Source organism: Athene cunicularia (assembly GCF_003259725.1).
Source record: "Athene cunicularia isolate RWA chromosome 1 unlocalized genomic scaffold, athCun1 chr1_part1, whole genome shotgun sequence".
NCBI lineage: Eukaryota > Metazoa > Chordata > Aves > Strigiformes > Strigidae > Athene > Athene cunicularia.
In genome coordinates this window covers 69,187,903-69,203,960 of record NW_020799091.1, presented here as the reverse complement: position 1 = coordinate 69,203,960, position 16,058 = coordinate 69,187,903, and the positions used below count along the sequence as shown (strand labels likewise).

Genomic DNA, 16,058 nt, shown 5'->3' with positions numbered 1-16,058 from the left:
ACACAAAAAAACTGCTATGTTTGCATCAAAGTCTATTTCACTGCTGGAAAACAGCCATATTGCAAAACAGTCTGACACAACCGAAAAAGCAACTTCTTTGGGGAAAAAAAAAAAAAAAAAAAAGACAGCTTTCTTTTCCACTGTAGCCAGGACAGCATTAAAGCAATGTCTTTTTTTATGTAGAGAGAAACATTTTTCTTGTCATTTCAGAACCTGTATTTGCCAGACAATACACACCAATTTCATTCACACACCAATTTCATTCACTGCTCTACATATATACAATGCACTACAGCTCCTTAGTCACTGATTTTTATATATCCTAATATGCACATTCACACAGGTATTGCTTACAATTTTGCTCTTGTAATAACCTGTTAGTGTATGTTAATTGTTTCTACCCTTCACAGGATTTATAGCAAAATGTATCAACCCCAAACAATCTAGCTTAACCTTTTAATTCTTGCAAAGACTTGTGCCTTTAGCTCCAGAAACTTAGAAATTGCTCCTCCTGGGGTGACTAATTTCACACAGCCATTAAAGAGCCACCTTTCAGCCTGACAGAGACCAAGCAATCCCCTGCTTGTTCCCCAGAAACTGGAGAGCAGGGGTGCTGCTTTCACTCAGGGTGGAAAGCCAGCATCCTACCAGCCCTCCTGTTGCCTTTGGTACAGGAGTGATGAAAAGCTAAAAATTGAACTGAATGAACAACATTGCTCCTGCTCATCCCATGACATAGCAAACTGACTTTTTTGAGATGAGTGTACATGAGAAGGGAACTGCACCCCCTTACATCACCATTTCACCATTTGTCTTCTTGTTCAGTGCAGGGATTTCCTAACACACAGTGGGAAGAAACTCCCTGATAACATAAAGTGCCTCCCGACAGTGACCACAGCTTTTAAAAAGGGCTGATAAACTCAAGGACTAGGAGAGGCGTGGGTTGTCAGAATTAAGGGTGGTTGGATAAAAATAAGAAGTGGGTGTCCCAGCAGATCAGGGGGCTGGAGACAGCTGGTAAGCCATGCGATCCACCAAGGGTCATGCTGATCGTGCTTGTCAGATCTCTCCTGCTTGCAGTTGCAGACGTGCTCCCAACTCACTGGGCCGAGGCAAACATTTCGAAGGCTTAAAATTATGTCTGGGCAGGGGTATTGCTCTGCTAAGCCCTCACTGCATCCTGTGGCTCTGCTATGCTTCACGGAGGGGCATCACATTTGGGGTCACTGTGTAAATCTCCCCACCAAGGTTGGTGTGGTGCGAGGGCAATCAGAGGAGGTGGGCACACCTCGTTCACCCATGACTTGAGGCAGCCAGCTCAGGTTGATGTGGCAACTTAGCACAAGGAGGTGCTTGGTTGGGTGTCCAAGAAGAAAGGTCTGCAGTGGGGTAGGAAGGACCTCAGGTCAGTTTGGAGCAGACTGCTTTTTGTTTAGAATTAAACTCAAGAATCCTGGCATGCCCACACATCAGAACCCATTACCAAGCAACTCAAAGCTGGAAATACATGGAAAACCATAGCAGCTTTGCTTAAGGTGATACAGTAAGATCAGTGGGGCAGCAGGTAAGGAAGAAGACTAATTACCAGCACAGACCACTCTGAACCACTGTGTTATACAACCCTAGGCCGTACAGATTTGGTGTAACACTGTTGGGTGGAGAGGAACATGTCCAAAACAGGGCTCCTCAACCTGCAGCCCTAGGGTCAAATTCCAGGTGTGTGCATCCCTGCCAGGGTCACCAGGGCACAGCTCTCACCCGCAGACTCTATTTTGCAGAGGACAATCCTGATCCTGGGGACAGGAGTGTCCTTCACCCCAGGGTTGAAGAGACAGAGGAGAACCCTGGAGGACAAACGTGCTCCCCAGCTCCATTTCTTCCCCTTCTCCCTTCTCCAGCACCCACTGTCTCCAGCCCCACTCCCTCTGCAGGCACCCTGGGACTCAGCAAGAGGGATGTGAAGAAAGACTGAGCAGGAGCACGGGTACTGCCACTGCTTTCCTCTTTCCTCTGTCCTCTGCCAGATCAACCCTACCATGCTAAGTTTCCTCCTCACTTGTTCAGGGTATGACCCTCCCAAAAATCTCAAACGATCAGAAATCTGGGTGTCACTACAAATAATCAACTACTCCTCAGGGCAGGGCAGAGGGGAAAATGCCTTTAAAGGGGGCACTGGAATTATACAAAGGGAAAGTGTCTTGCCCACAGGATGCAGGGAGGCTCTGGACAGACAGCTGTGATAGCCTTGTCCAGCTGTGGGGGCAATGAACCCCCTCCTTTAAGGCCACTGGAAGAGCAGAAAACTGTAAATGTGGCCAGAGCCCTGCAAAAATGTCTGTAATACTGCAGCAGATGACAACTGGAATCTGCTGTCACTCAGGGTGTCAGCAGGTTGCCCCTGGGGAGAGGAAGAGGCTTTTGTCACTCTACAGGACAACTGTAGGATGTGTCCTGAGGTCTTCTTTTGGCTTGGTGTTCCCCCACTCTGAAGTCCAGACACTGACCCCAACTGGAGAAGAGCCACCATGGAGGGGAGCTCTGCAATGGCACAAAGAAACCTTTTCATCTGCTTGGCCCCCTCTCCTCCTCACATTCTTAACATCAAACTCGTGACCAGATAGATTCAGGGCAGGGAAGAAGTTTCTCCCACATATCAGAAGACCTAAAGATTTTTCTCCCGTTTTCTGTTCTCTGTTGTCTGAAGTGAAGAGCAGAGGTCTCCTCCTCCAGCTACTTGAGTGTACTTCACCTAACTTGTTTACTGTTGTTGCAAAGACCTCAGACAGTGGTGCCACTTCTAGTCTTTTCTGTTCTCTGCCTGTTGTACACAATGTATTAGTCTCCAGAGGACTGATTTTTTTTTCTTTTAAACTTTAACCCAATTATATAATACAGGCAATAAGGTGAAATTTTAAAATCTGCAGTAGACACAGTCTTGTGGTCTATCCTAGCTTTAAACTCCAGGAAGCTGCAGGGTAGCTAATTTCTGTTTTTAAACAAGGAATGAGTAATGATAAAGATGGAAAATGAATAAGCAAAGCTCACAGGAGACAATAAATAAATGGCATGTTGAGCATGCCAGGCAGTTACTACTGTTTCTGCCTCAATTCTATGGTGAAAAAGAAGGTCTAGAGGTCTGAGTCACTCGTCCCACGCAGGGCACTGCACTTAATGTGTGCTCCTGGCTTTTGAGTTGCCATACAGCAGCTCTAAATGGGGACACTTAGTGGCTTGATATTTCTGTTTCACAATACCTGCTAATGCACTTTACTTTTTGAGTGTCACTTTGAACATCCTTTAAACAATACCTTGAAATGCAAAAATCACAGGCAAAAATATCTTATTCTGTCTGCTGCTTCTTCCCTGCTGTCCTTCTAATAATCTCTTCAGCAAGGGAGAATCAGGGAGCAACATCGCTGAAGGCAGAGCCGTAAGCTCGCGCTCACCAGCTCTGTGATTAACATGACAGGGCTGCCTCACACTCTCTCACAGGTAAGGTTATTCCTTGCCAGTTAAGGTAACTTCATTATAAAGTATTGGGAGTCTTACCGGGCACTTTACAAGGATTTGACTTTTGCTCCAAGTCTCTATCTTCATTTCTGGATTCAGGAGAGTGAATAGCTTTGTCCTGCTTCTCCTTGTTTACAGTAGAATTTGGAATGGTTATGTTTTGCAAGGCTGGCTTTTTAGGCAATGGAGGTTTGCTACTAAGCTGTTCAGAGGATTTTGCTTTGGGTTTGATCTTTTCATTTAAAGAATCACCAATATTTGTATTGGCTGTTTTTTTGATCTGTGCCTTATCACCTTTTAGAAAGGAAGTCAATCCCTCATTTTCTAAATTAAACTCTGCACTGTATCTTTTAATCCCTTTTGATTCTGGTGACAAGTTGTCTCTATATTTCAAGGACAGTGAGGTGGATCTAAGTTTCACTTGAAAAGGACTTATATCTTCACAGCTTGGCTGATTGTGAGATATCACAGAAGAATCACTTGGCACTGGCACCACATCGACAGCTGGAGAAACAGAGCCAGCCAAAATTTCTGTAGGTTGACCTGTGTTCTCAATGTCGGACTCTGGAAACAAAGCCTGATTTTTCTTGCTACTTTTTTCCTCCTCCAGATCTGATCCCTTCTGCAAGTCTTCTTTCCACTTCTCATTTCTTGAGGAGACCTTTGCTTTGGACAGGAAGAATCCGGTATTTAATGGGTTTTCCAGCTCTGATCTTTCTGGGAAGTGTAGGCTTCTGGTCCTTGGTCTCTCCCGTGCAGAAGAGACAGAAAACTTTCTCAAGGCATTGAGTTCGTTGGCTGCTTTTTCAGCTTTCTTCCTCAAAAGTTCCTCCTTGTGGAGCAGTGACTGACTGTTCTCCTTACCAGAGGCAGCTGCCTCTTGTGCAGTCTTTGTTTTCTCTAGAGAGCAGGAAGCAGATGATCCCATCTGTGTTGAGGAAGCAGGACGTGAAACATGGAACAAGTCCATGGGCTGGAAAGAACCTATGGAAAATTGCTTGCTGGACTCTGACAATAGAGCAACCTCTTTCTTAGCCTGTTTATTACAGGGCATTTTGGCAGGTATCTGATCATCCTGCTGTATATTTTCTTCTGACCCTTCCAAACAAACAGTACTATTCTTACTAATCAAAGTATCTTCTTTAGATGGTATTTTACTTACTGAAAACATGGGTGGAAGCTCCTTATTTTCTTGATTTAAAATATTGATTGACACATCACTCACATCCCCAGACAACAGATTGGATGCTTCTAAGGAACCTTCTTGCTTTTGTACATCTCTTTCTGGACTGGAGTAGGAAGAAGTTGCAGAGTCTTTGCCTTCTAACATCAGTGAGGACTCAGACTTCACACACGTTGTTTCCAGTGTTGGTTGGCAGCCCTCCGGTTTATTCCCTGGTAGCAGGGCTTCCTGTACAACAGCAGACTCAGAAGCAGGCTGAGTCATTGCTGGTCTCAAAGCAGGGGGAAGGTCCTCAGGCATTCTGGGCTTCGGCCAGGAAGCCACCTCCTGCGCTGCAGCTGCGCCACATGGCAGTTCTTGATCGCTGGGTTTGAATACAGCATCTGGCAAGTCTGTCTGCATCTCCTTTTCATCATCCTCTTCTTCTTCTGGGGTACAGCTCAAATCAGTCAGAGATTCAGACTGGGTCCTCTGCAAGAAATTAATTCAGACAGCTCCATCACCATGTACAGATTTGCTTTTTTTCTTATTCATCACTGCATTTACAACCAAGATCTTAGAGAGGAAGGCAATACTTTCCTCCAATGCTGAGCTCGCTGGTTTTGTAGCCTTACATATGGGATACGTTTTTATCTAAGCAGATCCTGGAATAACATATTTAACCAACATAAAAGCAATCAGTGACACTTCCTTCTGCACAACTAGTGCTTTCATGACTTTGTAGATGGGAAGTTCAGCAAAACAATGGCCATTGGACCGTCCTTGGCACTTGACTCACCAGAGCATACTGGATATGTTGTGTTGCTCTTGGGCAAAAAGCAGCACTTGAAAGAGAAAAATCTGTCCCTTTGTATCTTGCTACTGCATACTAGCATTAAAAATAAAACAACCCATTCTTGCATGACTCTAAAGGGGGAAGGGTACACAGAAGGGAGAGCAAAAACCTAAGAAGTCCATCCGGTTATGACACTCTATGCCAGCTGAGTATCTACCCCCATATGGCAGTCTTCTGCCTAATCCCACTGCCATACAGCACTACAGCCTTGCCTCCTTTGTGTAAAAGTCTTCTTTTTCTTTCAAGAGTGAGACTATTTGATAAAAGTTTATAAATGCATCTGTGAGGTCTTGTGATTAAGCTATGGGTAAGGACTGGCTAAATATACAGGATTATTTGAAAGCACATTGTTAAACTTTTCATATGCCTTTTCATATGTTGTCTGTATTAGCTCACTGATTCACTGTAGTTTGTTGGGTAAATACCTATTTTGGATGCAGGCCCTAATTCTAAGAAGAAAAAACTTGCACTCTGAAGATACTTTCAGGGTTCTTCCAACTTCTTGTTTTGCATGTGCAATTGCAAAGACAGAGATGCAATGCCACCTGCACTCACAGTCCATACACACAGAAATATAAAAGCAGAAGACATCAGTTAGCCAGAAGCAAGGTGCACAGGCAGAGTCAGGCAGGAAAACATTAAAAATTGTGTTATCGAAAGATGTGAATGCTCTCCATGGAAAACCAGGAGGGCTCAGTCATCTGGCAGTTCATAGGCAGACTAGACAAAGCAATTGTATTTCAGTAACAGTGTTACAATGGAAGAGGAGGCTTGATCAGTGACTTATTGCTTTACATGCTTTTCTAAATAACTGGCCTTATCACTGTGTTGCTTGCAGCAGTGCTCTACTGAGCCCAAAGATCACTCACAAATTTTGGAAAATACAGAGTATCAGCTAAGTAATATTTAGAGACAGAGGGAATAATATTCCTGGTATTGAGCAAGCCAATTTAATGGCTTTAAAGTATTTAAAATATTGAAAGAAAACACAAAAAATAAGGTGCAAATACTGTAGTAAGATCTGCAAACTTTAGTTCTAAAAAGAGAAGGCAGAAGAATTAAGCTATGCCTTTCGTAAGATATGACAAAGAATCAGATAAATGTTGTTTCAAAGGGATGGTTTTAATTTTTTTTTTTTTAAATAGTATACTTTTAAATCGTTTTTTAATAGAATACAACTTTTTTTTTTTTTTTTTTTTTATTTATTTTAAGCCTCTGTAGTGCACATAAATGGTTTACAAGTTTTGGGCCAGGTAGAGGGTTGAATTCAGAACAGTTAAAATGTACAGAATTTGTCTCCAACTAATAGGTCATAACTTACTCTTTCTGAAATTTTTGAAAATACAAGCCCAATTATATTTGGAAAGTTAAAACAGCTCCTCCATCAATACTCTCTCAAAGACTCAAGATTTTACAGGATCTTTCAGACTAGGGAAAGTACACAAGTTGATCACAACACTTTCCAAAAAACTGTTTTTAAGTAAGTTTTTAAGAAGCAGTCAGCTGCAACTTCTGCATCACAAACAAGATACTAAATTGTACTGCATGGTGAATTTAAGAAGAAACTGATACATAAATGCTGCATCAAGAATTAACAAGTAAACTCATAATATTTAATCTGTTCCTAGTGTCTTCTCCACATACGTAGCCTCATCAAATAACAGCTATCAAAACTCAATGACATACCCATGCCGCAGTCTGACTTTTCTTATCATATCTGACTTTGAAATACGAAGTCCACTAAGAACCTCCTGGTTTTGTCTCAAAAGTGACAGTTTATTTTCAGAAGTACCTGAGAAAATCTTCTCATTTTACTGGATCTCTGGTTCCTGGGTTTTATTAAAAGTTTGTGTTTAGCAGCAGAATTATCCAAGCAAGAGGAAAGCCCAGGTGGTGTGTCAAAATTGGCTGCAGGCAAGATGGTACTGTCAGATATCTGGGGAGCTCCAGTTTTAGCATTTCCTTGCCTAGGGAACAGCTGACCGTCTGCAGAGTGAGATCTAGAAGGACCCAATGTAACCTGAAAAAAAAAAATCCCCAAATACAGAATCAAGCAAAGAAACAAAGACATGAAAATAACAATTCTACAAATAAGGGGACATGTTTATGGGCATTTTAAGGTTGCCTCCTTTTCTTTTGACATCTTATTAAAATACAGTGCATTTCCTAATATTGCATGTGGAGTACTGTTGTTAACAATTCTGCTTATTTAGCTGCTTGAATATCATGCTATATTGTCCAGAAGGAAGGATGAAGTTACATTTAACTAGAAGATCTAAAGCACAGAAATACATGTCCAGCATGTTTTAGAAGACAGATGTATGAAGAGTACTCAGTTACAGAACCCACAGGGCCAGTTTCCTTTCTGGATCTGTCCTCCAGCATCTGTGTCTAGGTTCCTACCCACAGCTATGCTGGGCTGGAGCATCTCTAGCTTCCCATATGTCATCAGGTCACTTCCAACTCTACAACACCCTCCTAAAGACTGAAAGAATCAAACATCAATGTCATTGGCACTTAAGTCAGCTTGTGTTTTCTCCTCATGTATTTATATCTGCAAAATAATTAGGGACTTTACCTGAAATATAAAATTTAATTTGTTGACTATTCTGAGGAAGGAAATGGACAATTCCCACTAGAGGCCAATAACCCATCCAGAAACATCTCCTGAATGCTGCAAGGGTGCAGCACTTTCATGAAGCTGGAATCCAGCTTACCTGTGCATTTCACCAAAAACCACCCTAGTCCCAGGGCTGATGCAAAAAGGAGACTGAAAAATGTGTGAAAAATTACTCTGAAAAGGGTTCTTCCTTTCTCTTGGATTCAGTTGTTGGAAATAGGCAAAACATATTTCCAAACTATCTGTCATGGCACTAACATGACCTCTGACAACTCGTGACAGCACTCCCTTTGTAGGTTTGAAATTCCAGTTCATTTCATTAGAGAAGCTTTCCTCTTTTGTCATGCTTTCTTCTGCAGGCTTTCTTCTTTCTTTTTTCCTTCTTCTTTCTACTTTCTCTGGAAGTGGTATTTTACTGAGGCACTAGGATGGGAGAAGGGGAGAGCAGAATAGTGTTTGTTTTATTTAGGGAGGGAAAAAGCATCAGTGTTTTCTGCAAGTAAAATTCTGCATTATGCACTGCAGCCAAAAGATACTCTGTAGTGTAGTGAGGGTCTGCTACAGCTTCCTCAATGGCCAGGGGAAAACTCCCATTGATTTTAGCAGAGGCTGGATCCACAGCTTCCGATCAGGCTTTCTATTTAAGAAAAAAAAAGCAACTCAGCCATGCTGAATAATGGATGCTCTCATTAATTTTCACTCTACAATATCTGCAGTCTAGTACTCAAACATGACTAATGTACAACAAACGGTACGTGGCTGCATTATACATTAGTACCTAACAGTGAATACATTGACATTTCAGCTCCATGATAAAGACGCAGCACATGTTCTCTTTCAAGGCACATCATTATTTGCCTGCCTTTCTTCTGGCTTCTGCTTTTCCTCGAGAACTTTGCATGTCTTCTTGTTGGCAGTGCTCAGTGTTGGCCATTATGCTGGAAAATCAAGAATCCGGTTTGTTACTTAAATTTCAGCAGCCTGAATGAATGCCAGCTCTGAGCCGGCTACAGAAGTTGCCTGTCCCATGAAGTCTGACTCTGGCAAAGCCAGCTGGAGAAGAGGACAGCTGGCAGACCCCTTTCTCCAAATCACACATGCACATGGCTCAGTTGTCCTTCAGCTGGTCATGCTGAGTGGCACAAGGTGGGGGACCATGAGGGAGCTGCATCCTCAAAGCCTGGATGGGACAGTCACAATCCCTTTCTCTCTTCTTTCATCCAGGAAGGCTTCCAAGACACAGCAAGGTGTCACTGCTGCCCAAAACCTCTTCAGCCCTGCGAGCTGGTCTCCTCTGACTTGGAGAATCAGGGCTAATCTCTCTGAGATGCCAGGTTGCAGACCCTGCGGTCTGGGAGGAAAGCCTTCAGATGGGGCTGTTTGCACTCTGAAACTGGACTGGGATGAAGAGAGCTCTGAGCTAAATGATGGGGCACGTGGAAAAAGCTTAACAACCGTGTGGTCACTGCCGTGGTTCAGGAGTCAGCGAGTGAGTCAGAGAGTGATGTCAATGGAACAACAGGGAGACATAAATCCTTCTTTAGCAAACACACATCTGGACTGGACAAATTTACAGCGAGCCTACTCCAGTTTTCAAGAAATACCTTCTTCATGTGTTCTGTTGTTCTTTAAAAATATTAAAATTTTGCTGCATATAAGCAGTTTTTCAAACAGCTTCATGTGGAATCTAACAAGCGTGGCCAGAAATCTTTGCTGAGCCCTGCAGCAGCTGGCCTTGAAATACATTTTGCATAATTACCAAGGAATAGTCAGCTCAGGACTGGCTTCTCTATTTCCTTTCTGCAGTTCCCCTCCACCCCTCCCTATTTCTAAAAAATGCTTTTCCCTTTACCCCCTGTGTTGTTTCCACCATGACTCCAGCTGCGGACAACTAAAAAGGACTCTTCAGAGCCTTTCAAAACCACCCTTTAATCAGCCAGAATGGCTGGCTGCTGATTGAAGAAAGCCATCTATTTGCCTGTACTCAAGTCCTGAAAACATCACTTCAGCAAAATTCACAGCCAGAATCCAACTGAAGGCTGAACTTCAGGCTCCTAAGCAGCAATGTCAGCCACCATCATCAGGCAAACACTTTCTGTACCAGTGCGAGGTAACCTTGTACTTAAAGCAAGGGGAGGGACAGATTTCAGAGGCAGATCCTCTGAAATTCTTCTCCACGATTTTACCAATGACTCAAGATTCCTTCCTTATCCTATGTGTGTAATGCAAGCAGCCTTTAGTGCAATTTCCCATCTTTAAGAAATGGGAGACTGTTCCAGTGTCTAAATCTGGTTGGTCCTGTTTGGAGATTAAATCATGTCTGTAAAGTTTGCTAAAGGATATGAGCTATTCTAGAGGGCTTAATTATTATCAATGGGAGATTACTTGGCATCAGAGTTATGTTGATAAATAATCATAACTTTTATGTTAGATGGACAGGCATTAAAAAAGCACTGCAAACAGACAGGCATGCAATTACATACATTCAAGGTTGGTTTTTGCAGCAGACAGGCAACAAAATAATATTTATGTCTTACATTTCTTTAAAAACTACTATGCATAATTGCTTGGCCCTTAATACATTTGGCAGAAGTTACCTGTTCTTCTTCTTCACTGCCTGTTCCAGCTAAACTCAAAGAGCTAAGGTGCTTGTGAGAGTCAGAGAACTGTGGGATGGAATGAGGAAGAGATTCAGTAAAAGATGACAAACGAGGTGGATATACTTGCAGAAACCATCTACACAAAGTGCACACAGATACTGACAATGTAAGTTGTTTTTCTCTACAGTCTTAAGGATTAGCAAGGACACTGCAAACATAAAGTGTAAGACATGCAGATAAAGAATGAAATCATATATAACAAAACTATCATTTAAAAAGAAAAATAAGTTTCAAATTCTTTACTGTTTCTTTTTCTGATGACAGCCTAGAAAAACATTAAAGAAGAGAGCTCTCTTATCAGCACATTCAAGGGGGAATACAGATTTTTCAGCCTTTTTTTTTTTTTTATGCCTGGCAGCTCTCTGTAGTCCCTAAAAAAAACCCAGCATCCCCATACACACACACAAACACATCCTCTTCTTCCTAGTTCTGCATTTTCTGGCATGGTATTTATATTTTAACAGGAACAGAGATTCTAAGTAGCTGTTTACACAGAGAGATAGCATTTTCCCATTTCAAGTAAGGTATTTCTGAATTGTCCAGAGATAAAGTAGTGATACATATAGCAAACCAAATAATATATTCTGCCTTCCACACATACATAAAACAAGTGGTTTACAAAATATGTTAAACAATGATTTTTGTCAATACTAGAAGTACTCACTCTTGTTGTGCCTGAATTTAGGTTTTCATGGAGCAAAGACATTTCTGGAGGGCTTCTGGGTAATCCATCATCTTCAGAACTGGTGCCAGCATCCTCTGTTCGCTTTGCATGAAGTCCAAATGGAGGTGGAGGTCCCAATTTCATGGTAGGTTGGAGTTTCAACTTCAGCATGGCATAAAATTACATTAGCATATGATAGTGATGGAGGTTTCCCCAGTACATTTTTTAGCTCAGGTCAATGAGTTACCTTTATTTTAACTTCACAACTGAATGATCCAGAGCACAGGACATCTCACTGTAGATGTTCTCTTAGGGAGTCAAACAACTTATCCATTTTTCAACTATCATTTAAGTAGAACCAAAATACGTGCTGTCTAATTAATAAATGAGACTTTTAATGTCAGCTTCAGACAGATATTACTTACTAATCAAATGTTCAACCACAAATATTATCCCAAAAAAAACAAGTCTGGAAAGACATTCCACCTCTTGCATTTGAAAAAATTATGTTGTGCAAATTACCTGTAATGCTCTAATCCGATCAGAAACGTTTTCTTGAGAAAACACTCTTACTGGCCTTACAGGCTCTTGCCCAGTCTCAGGGATGAAAATACTATCATGTGACAAAGCTCTGCTTCCCATAATGCCTTTATGCGTCCTAAAATAATATAACAAATTAATGAAAACATACAGAATTTGCCAGTCCTCTTACTCTTAACTCAGGTGGTCTGTTGAACATGGAGTGGGAGATAGGTGTGCACAGCACACATCACACATGAGATTCCAGACTTCTCCATGAATACAATACAGACATTCAGGCTAATCTAGGTAACACCTTTAAAAATCAAACAAAAATTTGTAAATGCTGTTATTTGTCACATTAACAAACTGAATCAAGGTTAAAGATAGTTTAACCCCAACAATTGAATTATATCTTATGGAAAAGCTGGAAGCCAGCAGCTGGGTGGTGTGGCAGTACTGCAGGCAAGCCCAGGTGCAAAATGAAGCGAGTTCACATAACCGAGCCTGTACCTGAGGTAGACTAACTTCTTGCTAACGTAAGAACATGTCTTGCAAATGACTGACCATTACCATAGGAAGAATAAGTACCTTTTACTATTTAAGCATGGTACAGCTTATAATGTATCTCTGTCACAAAGCTCATTAACAAAAATATTTCAGGCAATATAGTTCTCACATAGAATAATTTGCATGAATCCTTACAAGATGCTTACAAGGTCCTGTGCTCTATATCAAGATCCCTGGGATTTTCTCTTATAAGCCTGGGCGGCACATTTTTTTCACGGACCCTCTTTGTGGGCTAGTGAGAGGAAGCTGGAGTTGCTTTGTGGGTAGCTTCTGTCATATCTGTTTCTTACTTTTGATGCACGTGATCTGTAACTTCTTTTGCAAATGTTACATGTGGGGCACAAACAGCTTATTTCCTCATGAAAATGGCACAGGAGACCCACAGACAGACAGCTAGCTGCTAGGAGGTCTCTTGTGCTCATTTTCTTCAGCTTAGCTTATAGCCTAACTGAGCAAGGACCAGAAATGTGTGTATAGGGAATTTCTTATAGGACTCCCTTCCTATAAATTTTTTTAAAGAAGACAGCCATGAAATGGCAAACCAGAATACAGAATACAGAACTGTTTGGGTTCGTGTACCTATCCAGTTAATTGAACAGACATTCTAGAGGAAAAGAAAAAAAAAAAAAAAAAGGAAAAAAAAAGGAGAAGAACTGTGTATTTTTGGAACTTAGATACTGTCATAGGGACATTCAGGAACATAAATAAACATAGCAGAAAGTAACATTTTCCTCGTAATGGCTGCTATAAATATGTTTGATAAAACAATAGCAGGAAAAAGTTGATCTGTATTCCTGCTGCAGAAGGAAGGAAAGCCTGCTGCTTCTGCTTAATGTATTAGAGACATTAGAAGAACAATTTATCTAAGTGAAAATGTGATCTCTGCCATGCAACCAAGGTCAGACAGATCTATAGCAATTTGCAAAGTGAGTGCCAGTCAGAGCTGCGATGGCTGCTCAACGCACCGACATTTTACAAAGACTGCAATGGCAGCCTGATAAGCAGTGTTGCTGCATGTGCACGTTTATCCCAGCATGCCACCTTTTGCTTTCTCTGTCCAGCAGATGCATAACTCCCAGATGTGTAGTGGAGGTACCCTACATGTCTCCTCAGGTTATGAGGGCTCAAATTAATTTTCCTTGCTTTCAAGGAATTTCCTGGTCTTTGTCTGCCTACACAAATATTAAGAAATAATGTAACAACCCTGCAAGTAATGGCACAGGAACATGGCTGAAACAGCCAGAGATAGTACCCACTTGGACATGACTTTGTTGAATCGTCCATGAAGGAGAGAAAATCTGACCATCCACAGCTTAAAAATATTCTGTTGAACAGCAACGCTATAGCCCACTCTTAGACGTGGTGCTGCCAGCCCGGGACTCCTGAGGCTTCAAGCTGGACTAATATTACTGTTGCCAACACCACAAAAGACCAAAAAAAAATGTTAATAATTTCTTTTGGTTGTTTGGCGCTGCCTGGTGGCCGCGTTGTATAACGTCGTTTTAAATGGCCGGGATGGTTTGCCTTCTCCGTCCCAGGGCACGGCAGCATTTCTCGCCTGAGGACCAGGAAGCTTGTTCTGAGAGGCGCAGTGCCCACCAATGCAATTTTAGGCAGCCAAGGGGCTCTTCAGTCCATCTCTCCATCCAGGAAAACACGTTTGAACTTTAGACCGGCTTTCTCATGGTTACTTTTCAGTAGTGGGTAAGATTTTTGGCAATGCCTGAATGAAGACAGGATTTTCAGAGGCAGGCAGATACACAGGCTGGGATTCATCTGGTCTAACTCAGGCATCTACATCAGAGCTGGGCACCCCTGGCTCCCGTTTACATTCAGTGGGGAGGAATAGGCACTTCTAGAACCTGTTTCATCTGAACAACTTCAGATGTACCCAAGACCGATACAAGCTTTCTTAGTAATGTCGACTTCTCTCTGCTGATCATAAAAGGCAGCTGGTGACTAACTCAGATGCAGACATTTGTCCTTTGGTCAGATGAATTCCATGTATAAAGGCTTCATAGCCTCTGGTTTCTGCTGATTGCCATTGCAGTCATCCCTTTATCCTGTCCTTACTTTCAAAACCTGGTGTAAACGGTTAGGCATCTAAATTTCCTTAACAATCCTTAAGAGTTACATCTTAGGGGCATAAGACAATCCTGGTAAGATATGAGTACCTAATCCATTTTTGAAAATGGGAATTACTTTTTTTTTGAAATGAAAAGCCAAGGCTTATTTATGATTAAATGAAAGCTCTTTTAGTTACTACTTCTTGCTGCACCCCGTTCAATTCCCTTGTGATTTGTCTTTCATCAGCCATTTTAATCTGTACTTTCCTGAAAAAGGCAACTGTTTGAGAATACAATTCTGAACAAAAGGAGGAGGCACTTTTGGGGTGTCTTTAATCTACAAAGCAGAGAACTCCTTGTACTGCAGGAGTTCTGTATTTGTTTACCAGCCAGACTCCAAAGACTTACTCAAGTTCATCTTCAGAATCATAATTAACGTGCATGTCATGAGAGGCTGTGACATCACTTGTTGACTGGAACAACTTCAGATTGCTGCTCCCAGAAGATGATGTCTCCTTCCTTTTCTTTTTGCCAAAAAACTTTTTGAAAGATTTGAACTTTGATTTTTTCTTTCCTAAGTGAAGAAACATACAGAAGATGCAACCAGCAGCATGTGCAAGTTTTTGGAACAATAATAATTCCTTTATAATTTCTGTGTAAGTGGATTTCTTTCCTTGAAAACACAACACAGTCTGCTCTTGCATTAATGTCTTTCAAGACTATACTGATAGCATGAAATTACTATTACCTTGGAGAATGGATTGCAATGTTTATGGAACATAAGAAATAACCTACGGTGTAGAATCTTTCCTAATAGAGTTTCTACTTGCCTCTTGAGATAATTAGACTGTGAAGAAAAACTTTGGTATTAACAGCCTAGGATACAGAGAAGAAATTACAACTTGGAAACCTACTGCCTTTGTTCAGCAAGCTAAATAGTGATGATAAGGACAATGTTACCAAAACCAATTTAAATGCAGAAAAGGCTTACATAGGTGGAATGTACAGTGTCGGGAGGCTAATGCTTTTAAAATGTCAGTTTTATAATATATCCCAGAATATTTTGAATGCTAATTATGAGACTCAGTGGATCACAAAGTATTAAACTAGAAATCAAGCAATAATCTTGAAAAGCAATGCTAGTCTGCTCAGTGAGGGCAGACCTGAATTAGGATCACTTGCAAGCTCTGTGAAGGAAACTAAAATCGAAATCAGCGTTTTGCACAAGACATCCCAAATACTTATGCCTGTCCCATAGGTGTTGGCATGACAGCACTGCAAGGCATCCCTGTCAGCATTTCACTTATCATTGGACTTCGTTGGGTAAAAAACTTGGTCACAAAATGGTATTTTACACAAATCTTATTTCAAGCCTCTGAAAATGTAAAAAATATAACAGCTCTTGGAGACAGGAGGAGAGAAAGGGAGAAA

The 16,058-nt window shown here is 41.5% G+C and overlaps 1 protein-coding gene across 3 annotated transcripts in view; it reads right to left on the bottom strand.

The window, feature by feature from the left end:
• KIAA1211L (KIAA1211 like) overlaps positions 1 to 16,058 on the bottom strand; it is a 45,676-nt gene that overhangs the window by 12,329 nt on the left and 17,289 nt on the right. For all 3 annotated transcript variants that reach the window (XM_026858606.1, XM_026858613.1, XM_026858618.1), the window contains 6 exons: positions 15,036 to 15,201; positions 11,995 to 12,130; positions 11,473 to 11,634; positions 10,746 to 10,814; positions 7,321 to 7,548; positions 3,550 to 5,164 (listed from right to left, as the gene is read on the bottom strand). In XM_026858606.1, the coding sequence (XP_026714407.1) occupies positions 3,550 to 5,164; positions 7,321 to 7,548; positions 10,746 to 10,814; positions 11,473 to 11,634; positions 11,995 to 12,130; positions 15,036 to 15,201 (2,376 nt within the window). The remainder of the gene's footprint in view (positions 1 to 3,549; positions 5,165 to 7,320; positions 7,549 to 10,745; positions 10,815 to 11,472; positions 11,635 to 11,994; positions 12,131 to 15,035; positions 15,202 to 16,058) is intronic.